Genomic DNA, 21920 nt, shown 5'->3' on the forward strand with positions numbered 1-21920 from the left:
TCTTCTATAGGACACTTTGGGAGAGAAATCTGGAACAAACAACACTAACAACAATAATAATAAAGAGGTTGAAAACGTTACTTATTTCACAGGACACAAGTATTTGTAATTACTGTTACATCTGTTCACATATTAAAGAACACTAAACAACTTGGAAATGTGTTGTCTATAATGTTGATGTTTCCCTGAATGCATTTGATCTTAACTTGTTAAACCACTGCTTGTATAACAGTAATTTTTTTGTTATTAAAATAGAAAAGACTAAATATAATTTAAATTAACAGCAAATGTTGGACTTGCTGACATTCATCAGTTTTCAGTGTTAATATTGTGGTCATTTTAACACAGTTTTTGTTTGTTACCTTTCTACATAAACTACAATTCTGTATTCTATCTCATGTGTTGAACACCATTGCCTGTTATTTTTTAACTTTCAGATTAACAGTGACATTTGTGAAAGATCTACAGGAAGCATGAAAGACAAAAGGAGTGCAAATACAAGTAGGATTTTAATGTAATATTTAAAAATATTTGCTATAGAAAAAAAAGGAGGAAGGCCTTTCCGCTGTAGTCCACCAAGACAAACCAACAGATGAGGACATCCTGCAGACTGAGGTTGTTCCCATGATGGTCACAGCTCTCTAGGCCCCACACCGTCACCAATTATCCACACTGTATGGAAGGGAAAAAAGTTTAAGTTAACAAAATTATGTCACATTTGAAGGGTAAAAAAAATTAATACCAGTACGTATATTAACTAGTTACTGAAAGAGAATCATCTTGTAATAAATATAAATGTGCCTGTCTTTTACAGATCATAATGTCATTTATGGTAAGAGCTTTAAACAGCAGCCAGCACCAACAAAGTTTATGAACGATAGTAAACATATTCAAGGAACATAATCCACTAAAGTTGTTCGAAATATTAATTATTGAATAAAAATATAACTTAAAAGTTTAACGGTGAAGTCATTTGATTCAGGTTCATTGGTGTTTTGAGTAAATGTTTTATGACAACTTGACAAAGTTCTGCAACACTCGACAAAATCTACAGCTGTAATTTAACCAAGTTACTACCTTTATTTATTTTGTTGTGTATAACTAAAATTAAGACATAACTGATTATTTCGAGTGTTATATATCTTCTGGTGAACTTACCTCAAGCACGGTCAGCTGGGGTGCTGGGAGGACGGGTGAGGAAAAAGGGGGAGTTGGCCGCTTTGCCGTGTTAGCCGGCTGCTACCACCGCGGATAGCGATTAGCCTAGCTCGGTAGCCTGAGCTAACACGGTAGCGGAGAGTTGAGTGGGCGGGTTTCAGCGTCCAGGCTGCCTTAGGTCCGGCCCAGCACGACACCCATGTCCATATTTGGAGTATCCGAGTGTGGGCGGAGTAAAGCAAATCCAACATGGCGACCGAAGTCTCCGCCCACTAGAGGCTTCATTTTTTTTTTTTTTTTTTTTTTTTTTTTTTCACTAGAGGCTTCATTTTTGAATTCAGAAACCAATGGGTGACGTCACGAAGGGTTTGTCCATAGTATATACAGTCAATGGCGCAGACACAGAGCGGCCTGAGAAACTGAGCGACTGTAGTGAGGCGTTTGAGCGGAACTGCTCAGAAACTGTAGAAAAGGTTTGGGTTTGAACCCTCTCACCGGGAAAACACCCACATCCACCACGGATGCGACGCCCCTGAATGGGGGGGGGGGGATCGGGGTCACTATGAATCCCCCCCGTCCTCAGTGCTATCTGCGCGCATGCGTGGATGACTTGGTTGTACTGATTTCACCACCTCCGCCATGTTTCAGAACAACGTTAGGTTATGTTCATTAACTTTAGCTCTCCGCTAGCGCTCAAAACGGAAACAAAAGCACAATAAAATGAGGTCAAACTCACCAAAACCGCTGTGGCTTATTTTTAATATGCTCTTCATCAATTCCCGACCAGTTAGGTGTTGTTTTACAGGTCCTAGATCAACTTTTTATCAAATATTTACTCGCTAATGTCCGTTTGTCTTCTCTGCTTTCTTCTTCTACGTCTTTTCTGTGCAGCATCACTTCAGTGCTGCCCCTAGTGTCTGAAAGAGGCACTAACTGGAAATAGAGACTTTTAATTGTCTGCATTAAATTACTGTTGTTTAACATTTTAGACCTTGATGAATTCAATGAAAATATTTTAACTTATTTAACTATTGCATCTTAATGAATTATTTATTCCTGTTAATATCATATTTTAATGTTGGTTCCACAAACAAAGAAATATCACTACCAACCAACATGAAGACATCAGATACCTGGCCTAGTCAACAGCAGTATGCAGCATGTCATTGGGGTTTTCAAGTGGGCACCTCCCTAAATTACTACTTGCATTAATTTATAATACATTTAGTTGAGCAGCTTTGATTGAATTCATCAATTTGTAGCCTAGTTTTCAAATATTTATAGTAATTTAAGGCAAAATGTTGAATGTGGTGCAGCACACCGGTTCGAATCCATGGGCCGGCTGGCCTTTCTGTGTGGAATTTGCATGTTCTCCCTGTGTCTGCGTGTGTTCTCATGCTCATTAGGTTCATTGGTGATTCTAAATTGGCCGTAGGTGTGAGTGTGAGTGTGAATGGTTGTCTGTCTCTGTGTGTGGCCCTGCGATGGACTGGCGACTAAACGGGTATAGAAGATGAATGAATGAATGTTGAATGTGGTTTTATTTTCAAAGGTAATTGCTACCCATGCACTATGTACAGTCTCATTTGGAGGCATCTTCCCAAAAAATGTTGGGATGATTTTATGTTAAAAATGCACTCAGTATACCCATGGGGAATGAAATGACTTGAGTAATAATTGACGTTAATATTTGAACACCCCACCTTTCCAGGACAGGACAGAACTACAGGACAACACACAAGCTGACATGAGTTGGCCTATTGTTTCCCACAGAGAAGTTAGAGATGATTCAACAGTAGGATCTCCTCCACACCTAGGCTTTTGGATACTGCCTTTCAACAGGTAAATACACAATGACACAGTTTGTCCAAGTTATTACAGACATCCAATCTTGAAATATGCCAGGACATTTTCTGTTGCGAGGATACGTTCCCCCATGTATCTGGGTAACTTTCTTATCCTGCTTGATTGAATTTTAAGAACATGTCATACGCCACTTCACTGATCTATATAATAGTCATCAGAGGGCTTCCAGTGACACCCTCAAAAAGTGTCAACAGTGCACACATGTAGTTTACTGTACATGTAGTTAGAGGTTTGCTGTAATAGTTGAGTGCATTCATACCATCTAACGGACAGTTTATCTTAATTGTGGTACATTTTGACCTATCCTCTAGTCTAACCCAAGTGTAGACGAATGACAACATTGTCAGCACAAGGCAAAAGCTACAATAAACCACCTGCACAATTTCAGTCATCGTTTTGTGAACTACATTTTTCATTCTATTTCATTGGTTCACATGTAGAATGATAATAAAGATAACCAAATCAACACAGAAGAACACTGGAGTAACACTTCCAACAGTGAAGAAGATGATGATGAAGTCAACACTGAGAACCCTACCACAAGTAAACTGGATGTGGACATTTCAGACTAAAGAAGAGAGACAACAGTGCTGTATGCTTGAAAGATGATATGTTTAGTTTAATTAATGACTTGGTTATTTTTAAACAAACGTGTTGACATCAAATTTCCGCTTTTTGTTCATGTGCCAAACTATGTTGTGTTTTAGTTGAGGTACTTACTGAATCAGACAGGCCTGTATGTAAAGATTCACAGTACAAAGTACTTTATATATGAGGATAAAAAAACTAAACTGTTAATGCTATCTAGCCTGACATGATTAAAACTAAATGTGTTCTTGTTGAAACAGATGATGATGTGTACTTAACACCATTGTCAAACTCTTATTAAAGGGACTAGAACTTGATCAATGAAGTCAAGTCAATGTTTCTGTTGTTGTGTATGTTTTTAAGGTACATAAAGATAATGCTAGTGAGCACACATACCATTTACTGTAAACTTTTAAAGTTCAGCACTATATGATCTTGTACATGTAAGTTTCTAACAGGGGTAATACCACAAATTGTGTAGTGGAAAAACATTTTTATTCTGCTGAATTAAATAAATAAGCACAAGTCAATGACTTGATCTTATTCTGTACTTGGACTAAGATATACTAAATATTAGTACTTTGTGGCAGAAAGTAGTAAAAAGTATACCAAAGTACAAATATAAGCTTTAGTCTTAAAGTATATGTGTAAGTCTTAGTATATATATATATACTTAGTCTTAGACTTTTCTTTATACTTTTCAGTATAAGCTAAGTATACTTCACTATACAATTCTTAAGTATATGAAATATAGTATATAAAAAGTAAACTTCAAGTATACTACCTCAATTTTAGTATAAAATAAGTATACTTGTAGTACACTTGAATAAACTTCTTTTTGCTAAGGGCTGTCATGCTTCCACCTAGCGCAGCGCCATAACCAGAACTCCAGCACAAACTGACACTTTGATGTTTTATCATCATTAGTTAAACTTATACTTACTCAGACCAGGTTTTAACCACTGCTCTCCACCATGGTCCATCCTGGAGGAAGAAACACAGTCAGAATGATTTTCTATCCAACATGAGTTTGACCAACATTCACACATCAACAACTAAACAGTTTTCAGACTGTTCACAGATCAGTCTAACCTCCAGATTCAGTTGATTGTGTTCATTTACATATTCCAGATAGAGGCTCTAATGATGTAAAGTGCTTAGTCCATATCATAAAAGACTGTATTTGAAAGTTAACCCTTAGATAAATCTTTGAGGTTACCAGAGAATAAAGGAACCAATAAAGGATTTCAGCAGCAGATTAGCAGATTATTCTCTCTACACTTTACACCAACAATCCATCCAACAACAGTTGTTGATATATTTCACTAAAACCTAAAACTGTAAACCAGCTGATAGAGGAGGGTTCATCCTCTGAGGTTTACTGTGACTCCAAAGAATTTAGATGTTGGACAAGCTCCTGTTGTCTGTCCATACCTGAGAGTGTCCAGTCTCCAGAGTGGATCCTTCAGTCCAGCAGACAGCAGCTTCACTCCCTTGTCTCCTGGATGGTTGTAGCTCAGGTCCAGCTCTCTCAGATGGGAGGGGTTGGAGCTCAGAGCTGAGGCCAGAGAAGAACAGCCTTTCTCTGTGATCAGACAGTATGACAGACTGGAGATAGAAAAATATCAGAAACTCAAGAAGAAGAAGGAACATCCTCCAGATGTTGAACTTCTGCACCAACATGAACCTAAATCAGGATTTAACTGATCAACAACCAGCTGTATCCTAACCTGAGAGTTTCCAGTTTACAGTGAGGACTCTCCAGTCCAGCAGACAGCAGCTTCACTCCTGAATCCTGCAGGTTGTTGTTACTCAGGTCCAGCTCTCTCAGACTGGAGGACTGCGAGCTGAGAACTGAGGACAGAGCTTCACAGCTTCTCTCTGAGAGGTTACAACTGCTCAGCCTGAAGAAGAATCAACATCAAATGTTTTGTCATTTACTAAATGAATCATGTTTCAAATAGTTCCTAAATCCACCTACAGAGCTTTGTTGGAGGCTTTGACCACTGGCAGCAGCCTCAGAAGAGCCTCCTCTGAAGCAGAGTATTTCTTCAGGTCAAACACGTCCAGATCTTCTTCTGATGACAGTAAGATGAAGACCAGAGCTGACCACTGAGCAGGAGACAGTTTATCTGTGGAGAGACTTCCTGATCTCAGGGACTGTTGGATCTCCTCCACTAGAGAACCATCATTCAGTTCATTCAGACAGTGGAACAGATTGATGCTTCTCTCTGCAGACAGATTCTCACTGATCTTCTTCTTGATGTACTGGACTGTTTTCTGATTGGTCTGTGAGCTACGTCCTGTCTGTGTCAGCAGGCCTCGTAGGAGAGTCTGATTGGTCTGCAGTGAAAGACCCAGGAGGAAGCGGAGGAACAAGTCCAGGTGTCCATTTGGACTCTGTAAGGCCTTGTTCACAGCACTCTGATGGAGACGTGATAGTTTAAGTTTGTTTCTAAAGACTTTGGACAACAGAGATGTAGATTGTTGATCTTCCATCAGGTTGACATCAGAGTTGATGAAGGTCAGATGGACATGAAGAGCAGCCAGAAACTCCTGAACGCTCAGATGGACGAAGCAGAACACCTTGTCCTGGTACAGTCCTCTCTCCTCTTTAAAGATCTGTGTGAACACTCCTGAGTACACTGAGGCTGCTCTGATATCGATGCCACACTCTGTCAGGTCTGATTCATAGAAGATCAGGTTTCCTTTCAGCAGCTGATCAAAAGCCAGTTTTCCCAGAGACTCAATCATCTTCCTGCTCTTTTTGTCCCAGTGTGGATCTGTCTCAGCTCCTCCATCATACTTGACCTTCTTGACTTTGGTCTGAACCACCAGGAAGTGGATGTACATCTCAGTCAGGGTCTTGGGCAGCTCTCCTCCCTCTCTGGTTTTCAACACATCCTCCAGAACTGTAGCAGTGATCCAGCAGAAGACTGGGATGTGACACATGATGTGGAGGCTTCGTGATGTCTTGATGTGGGAGATGATCCTGCTGGCCTGCTTCTCATCCCTGAATCTCTTCCTGAAGTACTCCTCCTTCTGGGGGTCAGTGAACCCTCTGACCTCTGTCACCATGTCAACACAGTAAGGAGGGATCTGATTGGCTGCTGCAGGTCGTGTGGTTATCCAGAGGCGAGCAGAGGGAAGCAGTTTCCCCCTGATGAGGTTTGTCAGCAGCACATCCACTGAGGTGGACTCTGTAACATCAGTCAGGATCTCAGTGTTGTGGAAGTCCAGAGGAAGTCGACACTCATCCAGACCGTCAAAGATGAACACAACCTGGAACTCTTCAAAGCTGCAGATTCCTGCTTCTTTGGTTTCAGCAAAGAAGTGATGAACAAGTTCCACCAAGCTGAACTTTCTCTCTTTCAACACATTCAGCTCTCTGAAAGTCAATGGAAATATGAAGAGGATGTCCTGGTTGACTTTGTCTTCAGCCCAGTCCAGAGTGAACTTCTGTGTTAAGACTGTTTTCCCAATGCCAGCCACTCCCTTTGTCATCACTCTTCTGATTGGTTTATCTCTTCCAGGTGAGGCTTTAAAGAGGTCTTCTTGTCTGATGCTTGTTTCTGGTCTGTCTGGTTTCCTGGATGCTGTTTCAATCTGTCTGACCTCATGTTCATCATTGACCTCTGCAGTCCCTCCCTCTGTGATGTAGAGCTCTGTGTAGATCTCATTCAGAAGGGTTGAGTTTCCTGCTTTAGCAATCCCCTCAAACACACACTGGAACTTCTCCTTCAGAGTAGATTTAACTTTATGTCCACACTCTGGAGCACGAGTTCCTGAATGAACAAGAAATGTAATGAATCAGTGAACTCATTCATTTTAATAACATTCACATGTGACTGTTTTCAGTCCAGAAGAATTCATAGATGTGATTCAGATGTTTTCATCATATTAACATCAGAATCTAGAAATATAAACTTCTCCCATGTTTCCTCCATTTCCTCTTTCCATCAAGTTAAAGCTGTTAAATCCTCTTACTGCTCTGCAGACAGTCAGCCAGCTCCTCCTGCTTCATTCTCCTCAGGAAGTTCACTGTGATCTTCACAAATAAATCTCTGCTGCTCCTCCTCTGCTCTTCGTCCTCACCCTCCAACACCTCCTCATCCTCCCTCTGACTCTCTAAGCATTCTGGGTAACCTAGACTCAGAACCTTCTGGATCTTCTTCAGCTCGTTCTTCATAAAACTGATGATGTTCTCCTCCAGCAGCTGGAACAGAATAATAATCCAACTTAAATGATCAGAACACAATCATGTTGATCTGAAAGGCTGCTTGTTGACAGCATTCAACATGAAGACTTCTCCAACCAGAATGCTAGTTTGTGGTTGTTGAGGTTAGCAGTAGTAGCTGTTGTAATACTCTGATAAATATCAGTGGTATTTATTTTATATTTTTCATGGGAATAAGTTAAAGATAAAATGACAGTTCATGGTGAAGCTAAACTTTACGTAACTATTTGATATAAATAATTAAAATGTATAAATAGTTTGTGTTTAAAATGAGTTACTTTAAAAACACAATTTCATGGAATGTGAATGTCTTTTACAACAAAAAGAGGTTAAAAGTAATTTTATTACGTTACATTACGTGCGTGAGTTCATGACCTTGAGAGAGTTTTTTTTTTTTTACCTCCGGGAAAAGACTCGAGAGAGCAAGAGAGAAAGAGTAACGTGCTAATGGCGTAGAGCAAAGACTTCAGGACTGTGTGTGTCGACAGTGTTGAGGTTGGTCAACAACAACAGACTGTGAACCATAGTTGTATGACGTATTCGGAGCGTTTGAGTCGAACTTTCCACCACCGCTAGTGTTTGGGTGAACACGAGGCAAGTTCGGTAACGAGAGAGATGGAGGTTTGTCGCTACGAGCTGCTGCGAGCGGAGACGGTTGCTACCACAACGAGCGAGCGATTCTTCGGCTGCAGCCTGGTCTTGCTGACTGCACAGACACATGGAGGTACTGTTGTCAAAGGTTTCCATCAGAGCTCCAACTAAAGCGCGCCAACGAAAGTAGACTAAGAGTGCACTCAAAATAAAATTAGACAGTTTGAGAAAAGACAGACAAAAACTCTATACCCCCGGGGTTCTATTTTTTTTATTTTCTATATTCTCTCTTCTTCATAGAGAAAGGTTCGAATTTGTTTTTCCAGCAAATGGTTAATACATTTTCTAAAATTTAGATCCTGTGTTGTGTTTATTGCATTGTGTTTATCATTTAAATATGCATCTACATGTGAGCTTACAGGTCAAGTGTATTCCCCATAGTCTCCAACTGGTTATTTAGAAGAGAGAATCAAACAGTACCCTAGACTGATATTTATTATTTGAGATGTATCTTTTACCGTAGAATGTTTAATTAGGGTTAAGACTTCACCAGAAGGCATAAGGTGGGCTTTAATACACGAGCCGGTGGTAAAAGGGTTACACTGTGATTGAACATTTACTCACCATGAATATGGAGTCCAGGTCTTTGTGATGATGATCACTGGAAACCACTGAGATCTGCTGCTGAAGTCTGTGGAGAAACATCTTTGATTCAAACTAACTTCTTTAACAAACACACTTTGGTGATGATCATCATTTTATTGATGCCACAAACACAAGATGAGAACAACAAACACTGCTCTGATTACTGAATGTGGTGTTTTAACAGAGGAAACTAAATGACAGATACACTCTGGACTAAAACATGACAGTCTAATGAACAGAACTGAATAATGATTAATAGATCTGTGTTCATTCTGACCCTGGATCAGCTGACTCCCGTTCATCTTTGAAGTTAATAGGATGACCTATAGACCAGTCACTCTTCATGGACACAGATGTGATTCCAGAGGGATCTGGTCTTTGCTGAGGGATCCTGTCAAAACACAACATGGATTAACACACATTAACACACATACATTCTTTATACAGTATATGTTTCAGTTTTATTGTTGAATGTTTTGATGTAAAGTCCTGTGTTTGTCAGATAAATGCTGTTTGTCTTACCCTGGATCATCAGACTGTTGTCCATGTTTGAAGTTAATAGGTTGATCTCTGGACCAATCACTCTTCATGGACACACAGCTGTATTCAGGAGAATCATGTTTCTGTTGATGGATCCTCCTCCAAACACTGGATATAATATGTAAATACAATGTTTAATGTTGAATTCAAATAACAGGACAAGCTCAAGGAAACATGTAGATATTTAATTGTTCTAGATACAGTATAAAGAGTTTGTTGATCACCAATATTTGTAACAGATCAGGATTAATACTCTACTGCACTGAGACCATCTCTGATTTATTTCATTAATAAGATAAAAATTAAAAGACCCAATTCAATTTAATTCAATTTTATTTATACAGCATCAATAACAATACAAATCGTCTCAAGACGTTTTACACAACCCGGCCTGAAACCCCCAGAGAAAGACTGAAGGCAACGGTGGCAAGGAAAAACTCCCTTTTCACAGGAAGAAACCTTGAGCAGAACCCAGTTCATATTGAGGAACCCATCTGCATAACAGTTTGAAAACCACAATGATGATTTGCTATCTGAGAAACCAGACTGGATCTCATGTTCAGACTGGATCATGTCCAAACTCTGCTCAGTCACATTGATTTGTGTTTTGTCTGTGGAGAAACATCTTTGATTAAAACTAATATCTTTAACAAACACACTCCTGCCATGTTTAGACTGTATGTTTAGACACTGTGGCCAGAAGCCTCAACATTGAAGTGAACTGTAAATCTGTACTGTTACCTCCCAATTGTTTAACCAGGGGATGAGAGGAGGAAAACAAAAGAAAAAGAGTTCCTGTGAAAAGGAAAGCAACACAGATACTGATTACCATGACTAAAATAAAAATTCTCTGTTCAAAAATAATACTAATGACACCTAAAAATGCTGGTTGCAAACTAAACACAACAGACCAGACCCAACTGCCACAAACAAACTAAAAGCGCTGCCACTCTGGGGGGAAAAAGACACGGCAAAATCTGACAGGAAAAAAAAAAAGCCAAAAACGCCACCACCACACCTGGGGGGAAAACCGAGAACAATTAAGACGAATTAATAACAAAATGTTCCACATTGGGCTTTTACCTCTTGACTATAAAGATTACAGTTGTCATGATACCAAAATGAGTAACCACGATACTATACCAAACAAAGTATCACGGTTCCGGGTATTATCGCGATACTGCGTCCTTTTTTTATCATTATTTTTATGAACTGCAATGTATTTGTGCAAGTTATAAATACTTGTTAATTACTTATTGTAGGAGCCATAATTTGATTCACTTATTGATTATTCTGAGTGTGATTTGTTTGGTCTGGTTGCCACGGTGACGTCCGGGTCGTTGAATCACGTGGGTGCTGTGAGTGACAGCTTTAGGCTATATATGGGTTGGATGACAGGTACTCGGGTGGAGAGAGGTGAGTTTAGGTAGCCGTAATTTTTGTTGACCGCTTTTTGTTTGATCGTTTTGTTACACATCCACCAACAGTGCACGTTTCCCATCTTATGTGTGTGTGTAACTGAGAAGCCGTTTGAGTAGCCGTTCCTTTCATTTTTTTTTTGATTATTAAATAGTTTGAAACTTACTTGGGACTCAGTGTGCTTTGTTTGACAAGCAGCAGCGCGTCGCACATATACAGGACCTATCTACCTCTCAAGCGACTTCAGGAGGACAGGAAAGTCGCAATACTTATAATGTTGAGCAAAATGAATGATGCCACTGACGATGACGCCACGGCAGACTTGCCGCTCTGGCCTGGTGTTTCTGCCGTGGTGAGTGTGTTGTCTTGTGTTTGTGACTGTAAGCCGTGCACGCGTCTGGGCGAGACAGAACTTTAGCTTGTTGTTTGTTTTGAAGCCAATTTCTATCGAAGTGGAGCTGTCTTCATGGACTTCGTTCTTGCCGGCAGAAACACACGAACAGCCAATCAGCTAACAGACGGGCGGACCCAATGTGCGGAAACAGCCTATCATATCCCCGGACGTCACCAGTAACAGGCAAACTGCCAATCATTTTCATTTTTACCGTCTATGATGTAACTGAACTATGCATAGTAATAAACACAAACAAATGTATAAAATACACTTAGACAGTTGTTTTTGTCTTTTAGAGACATTATGATAAAACACCACATGTCTACTGATATGACCAACTTACTGGCAGTGTAGTACTCTAGTGTTAAACAGGTGTAAGTGAACTGAAAGGGAAAGCATGTGGAGTCAAAGTCACTGAGGCTGATAATGGCCATCTTAGAAAATGGATCATGAAAGAACTTCCCAGTTAGACATCAGTCATAATAGATCCTTACAGACAGTCAAGGGGCTGTTAAGGTGGTTCTAGCATCTGTTGAGGATATTTCTTACCTTGGATCAGCTGACGGCTGTTCATGTTTAAAGCCAACAGGTTGACTCTTACGCTGGTCTCTCTCCATGGACACAGCTGATACAGGAGCGTCTTATTTCTGAAGTTTAATCTTCCTACAAACACAGGACAGACATTTCCTTTTATTTTCTATAAGGTCAAACTACACACAAATTTATAATCCATTAATTCATTCATTCATTCATCTTCTTTGCGGGGTCTGCTGGAGCCTATCCCAGCTGTCATTGGTCTAGAGGGGGGGTCCACCCTGGACAGGTCTCCAGTCTATCACAGGGCTAACACAGAGAGACACTCACACCTACGGCCAATTTAGAATCACCAATGAACCTAACCAGCATGTCTTTGGACGGTGGGAGGAAGCTGGAGAACCTGGAGAGAACCCACACAGACACAGGGAGAACATGCAGACTCCACACAGAAAGGCTAGATAGACACGTGATCGATATCAATAGAAAATAGTTTGATAGAATGTTTGATAATTTCACTTGAACTCCAATAGAGAAAAATAGGAAGAAAACCCCGAGCCACAACTGCAAGTCATTCTGGGGGATGTAGGCAGAGGAAGGGCTTTAGCCTCTCGACCTATCACGGCCCAGCTAAGCCAGGTTGGTGGCATCAACAACAACAACAACAACAACAAAAAGAACGGTGTGGAGTGAAAGGAGAATATGAGTGAGACAGCACGAGAGCCTCCAAATTCACTAGATCCCAAACTGATCAAGTATCTGAGGGATGATCCACAGAGGCCCCTCCCCTCAAAGCCCCCCCACTAACAACATTCTGTTGCTAGACACCACAGGACACCCTCAGACATCCTGGATCCTGAGTCATGTGAGCTCAGGTTAAAATCACTTCATCTTTTATTCACCAGTAAAACACATATGTGACTTTTTCTAACTCATTAAGCTATTAATGATTTGTAAACCTGCAAATTCACATATGGGTCATTGTTACGCCTGACGTCGTAATGGCTATTAGTTGTTGTTTTTTTTTCTTTATATTGAGTAGGTGTGTGCCACGTCTGTGAGGTGATTGGTGGGAAGGTCCCGGTCCTGGCTCCCGATTGGCTGCAGCACGGAGCTCCCTCATTTAAAAGCGGCCAAGATGGCGCGCCTGCGCGGGCAGCAGGATTCTCCTCATCCTCCTCATCTCCCAACCAGCCACAGTTTTTGCTTCTTTGTTCTTCATTAGTTTTGTTTGTTCGTTTACTTTGAGTAGTAGGGGTGGACTGCCAGTTTTGTTCCCTTATTTTTTCTCCTGTTTATTTAGTTAGGGAGGTAAGAGTTTTGTCTTTTGTTTGCATTGTTTAGGTTATTTGATTTATTTCTAAGTAGGGTTGTTTTGTTTGTTATTTTGGCCTTGGTCCACCCGAAGACACATCCACTCATTGTTAAACAGAGTTATTTTCTGTAAATGAATCCTTTCTTTACATTGCAATCGATAGTGTTTTGGTGGCTACTTGGGACTTGGGGAAGATGTGGGCCTTTACTCATGTTGTGTCCCAGACACCCCTAGACGGGGCATAACATGAATTGGGGGCTCGTCCGTTTTCTTTTCGCGCTTTGTTTGTGGGACGGTCGGTGAGTATGTTTTTTTCCCCTTACTTCTGGTTGGCAGTTTTTTTTGTGTGTGGGGGAAAATTATGGAATTTTCTTTGGATGATTTTGTGACCAGTCCGACTGTGGCAAAGATTGACAAGTGCACAAAAGCAGACTTGTTCATTTTGGCTAATTTCTATGGGGTGCAAGTGCATTACAGTGCTCGGAAAGCAGAGCTCAAACACGAGGTGTGTGAGAAGTTGGTGGAGCAAGGTGTGCTGCCTAAGTCAGCTGCTGCGGTTGCGGCTGAGGCTGCTGGTGACGCACCGGTGACGGAGACGAAAGCGGCGGAGGTTGCTGGCGTGCTCGCGTCTGGTGTGGAGCCTGAGCCTAGTTCTGATCTTTCTGGTAATGTGTCCACAGAGGATCTTCGCTTAGCCCTTCAAATAAAGGAGATGGAGAACCGAAATAAACAGCTTGAAGTGCAAGCGATGCATCTCCGTGTCCGGGCTCTCGAACTGGAAAGAGCAGCGCCTGTAGTCTCCACCCCGGTATCTCTTAACCAGAGTGTTTCTGCGCCGGTTTTTGACATTAGTAAGCACATTGCGTTAGTCCCTCCATTTCGTGAGTCCGAGGTGGACTCTTATTTCAGCACGTTTGAGAGAATAGCTTTTGCATTAAAGTGGCCAAAGGAGTTCTGGTCACTTTTGTTACAATGTAAGCTCGTGGGGAAGGCCCAGGAAGTTTGTGCCAGTTTGTCCATTGAGAACCAGTGCTTTAAGTGGGCCGGTACGCACCGGTACGGAGTACCGGCACTTCTCAATTTTAGCCTCTGGCGTACCGGGACTTTTTACGGCGTACCGGGACTTCTCATGAGCTCATAGTACCCTGTCCTGTTCTATTTCTCGCTTTGCGATTCGTGATACTCATGCTCCTATACTTACTAACTTACTACATTACCCAGTGTGCACTGGTCACACCGCACTCCTGCCCCTCGCGAGAGGAGGTCTCGCGAATCGAGTGTGCCGGAAAGGACGTCGCGTGAAGAAGAAGAGATCTCGCGCGACGCTGAATGTCAACATCCATGCCAGTTGAAACGAGTTTGCCGGTTGTTTGAGTCAGACCAGACGGTTTAGTGAACCTCATAACAAATGTTGGCGTGGCTCCAAAAGGGCCAAAAGAGAACCCGGATCAGTGAGGATGACACAGGAGGACAGACAAGCGTCACTTTTCCAAATGAAGAGCAGCCAGCTAGCAGTAATGTTAGCGCTTCTGCTAACACAGAGGGGGCGTGTGATTCACTTGTTGCCAGTGATGTCAACAATAACCTCACAAGACAAGAATGGCCGGACTGCTGGTCACAGGACCAAATAATGTATTTTTGCTCACAGAATGAGTGGCTTATAAGTAAAGACAAAAGGCTTGGATGCAAGGTATGTAGTAAAGTTAACTCCCTTGGTACCCAAACACAACAGGGACTGAGGTTGTCACATGAATGGAGTGGCTGTTTAATCTCTGCATTTGGAGCTGACAAGGCAAAACAACTGTTGTCTTTGCGTAAGAAGATTAAAGAACACCGAGATTCCAAGTCACACATAAAAGCAGCAGAGATAGAAAAAATCTCGTCACGCAACGAAATACAAAAACACATTCAAGACATGCACAAGACTGAGTATGATACAAGTTGCAGAGTGTTCCGAACAGCGTACAAAATGGGTAAGCATGGACGTCCATTCACGGATATGCCAGTTGATGTGAGACTGCAGGAGCTGAACGGAGTCAACATGGGTCGAGTTCTTCACTCAAATAACACATGTGCTGATATCACTGATCATATTTCAACAGAGATGAAGAAAAAAGTAGCTGATGACATAGTCAAGAACAGACGAAAATTGTGTGTGTTGATTGATGAATCCACCACAATCAGCGGAAAGTCTGTACTGGTGGTGTGTTTGCGGTCAGCTATTGCCAACGCAGAGCCAGACACAATATTTTTTGACCTGCTTGAGTTGGATGGGACCACAGCAAATGATATAACAGAGAAACTGCTAGCATGTCTACATAAAAATGGCTTTGATGACCATTTCTTGGATGAGTGTTTTGTGGCATTTGGATGTGATGGAGCATCAGTAATGCTGGGCAGAAGAGCCGGAGTTGCTACACAACTTTGCACCAGATTTCCACACCTGTATGTGTGGCACTGCTCAAATCATCGTCTGGAATTGGCAGTTGGCGATGTTGTCAAGGAGGTCAGTGGACTTAACCATTTTAAGATTTTTTTTGACAAGCTCTACACTCTCTATCATGCCTCACCCAAAAACAAAAGAGAACTGTGTCATTGTGCACAGAGTGTTGGACAACATCTCCTTTCCATTGGACGAGTTTTGTCAGTAAGATGGGTTGCTTCAAGTGAGAGGACTGTGAAAGCTGTATGGGAAAGCTACAAAGCTCTTCAGGCGCATTTTTCCAGTGCTGCCACTGATGATACAAGGGATTCAACAGAGAGAGCGAAATACAAGGGACTCAATGATGTTTTCACCTCAGTGTCCTTTGTTTTCAATCTTGGTGTGATGTATGATGCCCTCACAGAACTCAGTGATCTGTCAAGGTTGCTCCAAAAGAGAGACATGATGCTACCTGAAGCAGACAAGCTGCTGGCTCGACAGGTTCGAGTCTTTGAGTCAATGGTTTCCTTACCAGGCCCATACACAAAAAGTGTTCTTCAAGCTCAAACAGAGGGGTCCTTCAAGAATGTAGCCCTGCATGAAAATCTGAGAATTGTGAAGATCAACACAGGACAGTTCTTCCGCAGCATGGCTGAAAATATTAAATGCAGGATGTCTCCAACAACTTCCTCTCATGTCAGCACACAAAAGAGCTCCTCACACAAAGGTGACAGTCAACTGACAACAGACATAAAGGCTCTACAGCCAGACACTTGGCCTGAGGGAGAACTGGACATACAACATGGTGAAGAAGAGGTGCTCCGCTTGTGTGACAGGTTAAAAGTGGAGAGGAGAAGAAGTATACAAGGATTTCGGGAATACAAGGAGCTGAGGGGATCCAAGACACCAGAAGCTCTGAAGCCTCTGCTAAAAGCTGTCCACACCATTGCTGTGTCTACCAGTGAATGTGAGCGAGCCTTCAGTTGCATGAACAACATTCTTACTGACAAGAGGAACTCCCTTGCTGTTACCAGACTTTCAAACCTGATTTTTCTGAAACCAAATGGGCCACCATTAGAACAGTTCAGTCCACAAAGTTATGTGATGGTCATGGCTGGCGAAGGGGAGACGAAGCGCAGATGAGAGGGAATGTGAAGCTCCAAGCCGTTCGAGCAAAGATGACCCCAAGACCTGCTGGAGCCTTTTTTAAGTAGGTTGAAATATAATCACAATTGTCTTATATACTCATAGTCTCCTTCTTTTGACACATCTGTACAATATAATGTCATCCAGAACAGCAACATTGCCATGAATTCTGCTTCAAAAAAGCTTAGTAGTTTTTAACATTTGTTGTCTGGAAAAAAATTATATATATTGTTATGATAGAAACACAGGAGTATGCCATTTAATTGATTTACTTGTCAACTGCATAGCTTCTCCAATTTTCTCCATCTCTTATCCATGTCTGTCTTTGATGTATGTGTCCACAGGGTTTGTTCGGTACCTGTTGCCTTGTACATCAACCTCCTTTCCAGGATTTGTTTGCATTTGTGTAAGTATATGAAGATCTTATTCATCAATAATATCAATGTTGTTGGTCCTCCTAAATCTGTGTATTTGCCCATTTAAGTTACACTGCAATCAAATATATATTTAGGTCTAAAATAATAGACAGTCATTGTCTACTGCTTTGTTATGATAGAAACACAGGAGTATGCCATTTAATTGATTTACTTGTCAACTGCATAGCTTCTCCAATTTTCTCCATCTCCTATCCATGTCTGTCTTTGATGTATGTGTCCACAGGGTATGTTCAGTACCTGTTGCCTTGTACGTCAACCTCCTTTCCAGGATTTGTTTGCATTTGTGTAAGTATATGAAGATCTTATTCATCAATAATATCAGTGTTATGTTGTAATATATTTAGGTCTAAAATAGTAGACAGTCATTGTCTACTGATTTGTTATGATGGAAACAAACACAGGAGTATGTCATTTAATCAACTTACTTGTCAACCGCATTGCTTCTCCAATTTTCTCCATGTCTGTTCTCCATCTCTTATCCAGGTGCCAGTTAGTTACCTTGTTCATCAGCCTGTATGTTACCTGAGAACAGCCTCCCTGAAGACCTTCTTTTGGGCTACATGTGAACAACATAATTTGTCTGGAGAGTTGAAAGTTCCGTGATACCGCCGCCATTCATTCATTCATGCTGGCTAGTGTCCTACCGCTCTCGAAAGAGACTTCGTGCGATGCTGATTTGGTAGTGTGGGGAATTAAGCTGAGCGAACTAAATACCCCCCTACATATGGTTCATTTGCATTCACCCCTTGTGTCGGGACACGTGAAAGTCGCCGTGGTCCCGCGGTTTCCGATTAGTGGCATTTCATTTATTTTAGGTAACGATTTGGCCGGAGGAAAAGTGTTTCCTCTGCCCGAAGTCGTTGGGGATCCCGTTTCTGCTGCGCCTGCCTGCTGCCCTGCCTCTGTCTCTCCTGACGTATGTGTGCCAAATGTGTTTCCCGTGTGCGCAATTACGCGCGCACAGGCTCGTAAACTGGGAGAAGTTGTGGATTTGTCTGAGTCGTTCATGGCTACATTAGCTGAGGGTGAACTTAACTTTTCAGTGTCTCCCACCACTGAGAGTCAGAATGTGTCTGAATGTGTTGAGTCTGATCTTTTTCCTGATGATGCAGAGTTGAGCTTACACATTTCGAGGGAAATGTTGATTAATGCTCAGAAAAATGATCCGTCTCTAACTTTGTGTCTGTCCTCTGTTGTAGCCGCCGAGGAAATTAAAGAATCTATTAGGGTTTTTTTGGACAACGGTGTTTTGATGAGACGGTGGAGCTCCGACTCAAATCGGTTAAATTTCATTAACCAAGGGCCTTTACTCATGTTGTGTCCCAGACACCCCTAGACGGGGCATAACAGTCATATATATTCACATATATGACTTTTTCTAACTCACTAAGCTATTAATGATCTGTATACCTGCAAATTCATTCATTCATTCATCTTCTGAACCAGTCTATCGCAGAGCTAACACACAAAGACAGACAACCATTCACACTCACAATGACACCTACGGCCAATTTAGAATCACCAATGAACCCAACCAGCATGTCTTTGGATGGTGGGAGGAAGCTGGAGAACCTGGAGAGAACCCACGCAGACACAGGGAGAACATGCAGACTCCACACAGAAAGGAACCAGTCAGCCCATAGATTCAAACCCGGGACCTTCTCGCTGTGAGGCATCAGTGTTAACCACCTCTCCACTGTGCCGCCACTGTGCCGACCCTATACGCCCCTATATCTAATGTCAAATAGATATTCAAAAATAGATAATCATGATCCATAAATGTTCCTCTGATCAGTAAAGAACTGACATGAACTGAATAGAATCACAGTGATCCAGTTAATGAGACATTTCCAGATTTCTCTGGTAGGATTCTCACCTGTTGAACTCACTTCAGGTCGACTTTCAGACACTTTCCACCTTCATGTGTTGAGAAGAAGCTGCTCATTCTCTCTCATCAGTCCTGGATTTGATCTGAGGACGTCGTCACTTCCTCATAACTTCAGAGTCTGTAAACACATCAGAGTGACGTTAAAACCAGTTTAACCAGTGGGAGGTTCCCTGCAGTCAGAGGGAACTGTTTCCTCGTTCCTCTCTCTTACCTGACTGACATGATCCATATGAGATGATGTAGTTCTACATCTGTCCACTAGATGGTAATAACTATATGAACATTAACTAAACTAGAACCAGATTCACAAAACATCCTGAGGTTCAAAGTAGTTCCTGACAGTCAGTAAAAGTTGTTCACAGTCAGTCACATCCTGCAGGTGTTTCAGGTGAATTTAGGAGAAATTTCAGCAACTTTTAAATCAATTTATTTTGTTCATAAAGTTTGAGTTGAGTCACTAACAACTCAGACAACCAGTACTCTCCACGACTGAAATCTCCACGACTGAAATCACTCTCTGAAGAGCTCCATTGTCTGTCACAGTTATTATTTAAAATCTAAACTTTCAAAATCTACACTTGTAGATTTAGAAGTGAATACTATGAGGTGCTGAACATAATGATCCACGCATGTGAGTGCAGTGAACCAGTAGTCACCATGGAGACTACTTCCTGGTTCATTCAAGGACAATAAATCACGTTAGTAGAAAGAACATTAAGTTTAATATGATCATTATCTATTTTTCACATTTTTTTTAATTAATTTAATTACATTTTTTATAAAACAGAAAATCTAATAACCATTTTTACCCCCAGTTTTAAAAAGCAAACTTGAATTATGAACAAATGCACAGACCCTCTTCTGTTTTACTGTCCTTGCATTCATACTCTAGTAGTTTATAATCAATCATTAACTATGGGTTTCCGTTATCGTTCTCTATCATCTTTAAATGCTGCATGTAATCATGTTTCAGGACATTTTTTAATAGTTTTAATTTTTCTTTTAGATATTCAAACAAATTAAAGTATTTAAATAAACAGATGAATTAATCATTTCACCAGAATTCACTTCCTGGTTCCATAACGCCAGCCTTATCAACACATCTGTTAATCTGAATTGACCTGCCAGTTTTTAGTATTCATTTTATTTATTGAGCCGTGTCAACTTTTAAAAACAGAACTTAAAGCAGATCTACTGATATCTGTCCTCTGGATGAGTCGGTTGGGTTTAAATGAACAGAAACTAATAGTCAGGAGAGCAGCGTTAGAGAGGAAACCAGTCTGATCTCATTTGATTAAAGTCATTTACAAACACCACATGTTGGAAGTTTGTCCGCATCATTTTTAAATGACATTAAATGTTTAAAGCAGGTTAACTTGATCAACTTGAAATGGTTTCTAACCTGAGGCCACGTTTCCTCCGTGTTTCGGTTAAAGATGAAGAAAGATGATGATGATCCAGTTAATCATTTACAGATGTTGGACTCTCACCTGCTGAACTCACCTCAGGTTGATTTACTGACTCTTCCTACCTTCGTGTGTGGAGGAAAGAAGCTGCTTCTCTTCCGTTCACAGGTAGTTTTAATGGGCGGGGCCTTAAACTCACCTGGACTCTGTACAGGAGAGGAAATGAGGTGTGTCCAAAGTCTCTTCAGAATAAAATCGACCATAAAACAAGAAGAATACAGTGTTAAAGGTTGTAACTCTATCTGGAGAGAGTTTACTGAAATAATTACATTTAACTTGATATTTATACCTTAAATTAAAAAGATTCACGTTTTTCTTTCTCTATTTTTTGCGTAAATTATAATCAATCACAAAAGTTCCATAAAAAGAACAAATGCAAGCAGCTGTAACTCTGAAAAGCTGCTCTGAGTTGGAGAGACTTCTTTAGAGTGTCAACAGTCTGTCCTTCATGTGCTGACATGTTCTGAAATCCTCAGAACAGGAAATAAAACTCTTTGTTTTTCTGTGTCTTCATGCTGTGATGCAGGTTTTCCAGCAGGTGGCGCTGTTGTAGAGGAATCAGATCATTCAGCAGAGAGCTTCAGAAATCCCTCCATCAACATTTAGTCATTCTGTTTTAAAGGTTGAACTGGCTTCATTCAATTGAAGGATTCAGGAGATTATTTCTAATTCTTCTCTTCATGTTTCCCTCCAGTAAATTCATTCAGTCATTAAACAGTCTGACTTTATTTTTACAAATCACTAAACTTTAACTGGATTACCATCAGTGATCCTGTTTGAAATGAAGCTGCCATTAAATGAGGAACTTCTTTTCCACATGTGCAGGGAAATCCTCAGTCAGTCTTCTGCTGCTGAGCCTCTGAAAGATGCACAGTGTTCAGTCTGCTCTGCTTTAGTAGGATGACCACAAAGTATTTGTCTTTAGATGATGTTCTTGTGCTGATGCTGGGGACTTCTTTAATAGTTTCTAAATTCTGCCTCATCTGGATTGAGACTTCTAGGAGTTTTCTTCTCCAGGTGCTGAGTCCAGAACAAGTAGGAAGGACGCTACAGGAGTGTGGGAGCAAGGCCAACCAGACTAAAAAACTATTTCTATCCACAGGCCATCAGACTACTGAATCACTCAATCATCACCCATTGACTGCAACTTTCAACTTGTTGACACAAACCATCTCATTGCCTCATCTGCACATATCTTTGGCACTGTCCTACCACTGTGACAGTACTGACAGTATTTCATTGATTTATTTTTCTAAGCTTAGACTAAGTTTATT

The 21920-nt window shown here is 41.1% G+C and overlaps 1 protein-coding gene and 1 long non-coding RNA gene across 2 annotated transcripts in view; both read right to left on the bottom strand.

Moving 5' to 3' along the window:
- The window catches only part of LOC311499740 (uncharacterized protein), a 420449-nt gene that overhangs the window by 6114 nt on the left and 392415 nt on the right, over positions 1 to 21920 (bottom strand). The window contains exons 16-17 of the mRNA XM_084560857.1: positions 5047 to 5220; positions 4556 to 4596 (exon numbers count right to left, since the gene is read on the bottom strand). Of these exons, the coding sequence (XP_084416983.1) occupies positions 4556 to 4596; positions 5047 to 5220 (215 nt within the window). The remainder of the gene's footprint in view (positions 1 to 4555; positions 4597 to 5046; positions 5221 to 21920) is intronic.
- Positions 9363 to 12094, bottom strand: LOC311499776. The gene is made up of 3 exons (XR_014699467.1): positions 11988 to 12094; positions 9608 to 9733; positions 9363 to 9476 (listed from the first exon to the last, which is right to left on the bottom strand). It is a non-coding gene; the product is annotated as an uncharacterized lncRNA (long non-coding RNA).

The sequence above is a fragment of the Chelon labrosus genome, assembly GCF_963514085.1.
Source record: "Chelon labrosus genome assembly, chromosome: 14".
Taxonomy (NCBI): Eukaryota; Metazoa; Chordata; class Actinopteri; order Mugiliformes; family Mugilidae; genus Chelon; species Chelon labrosus.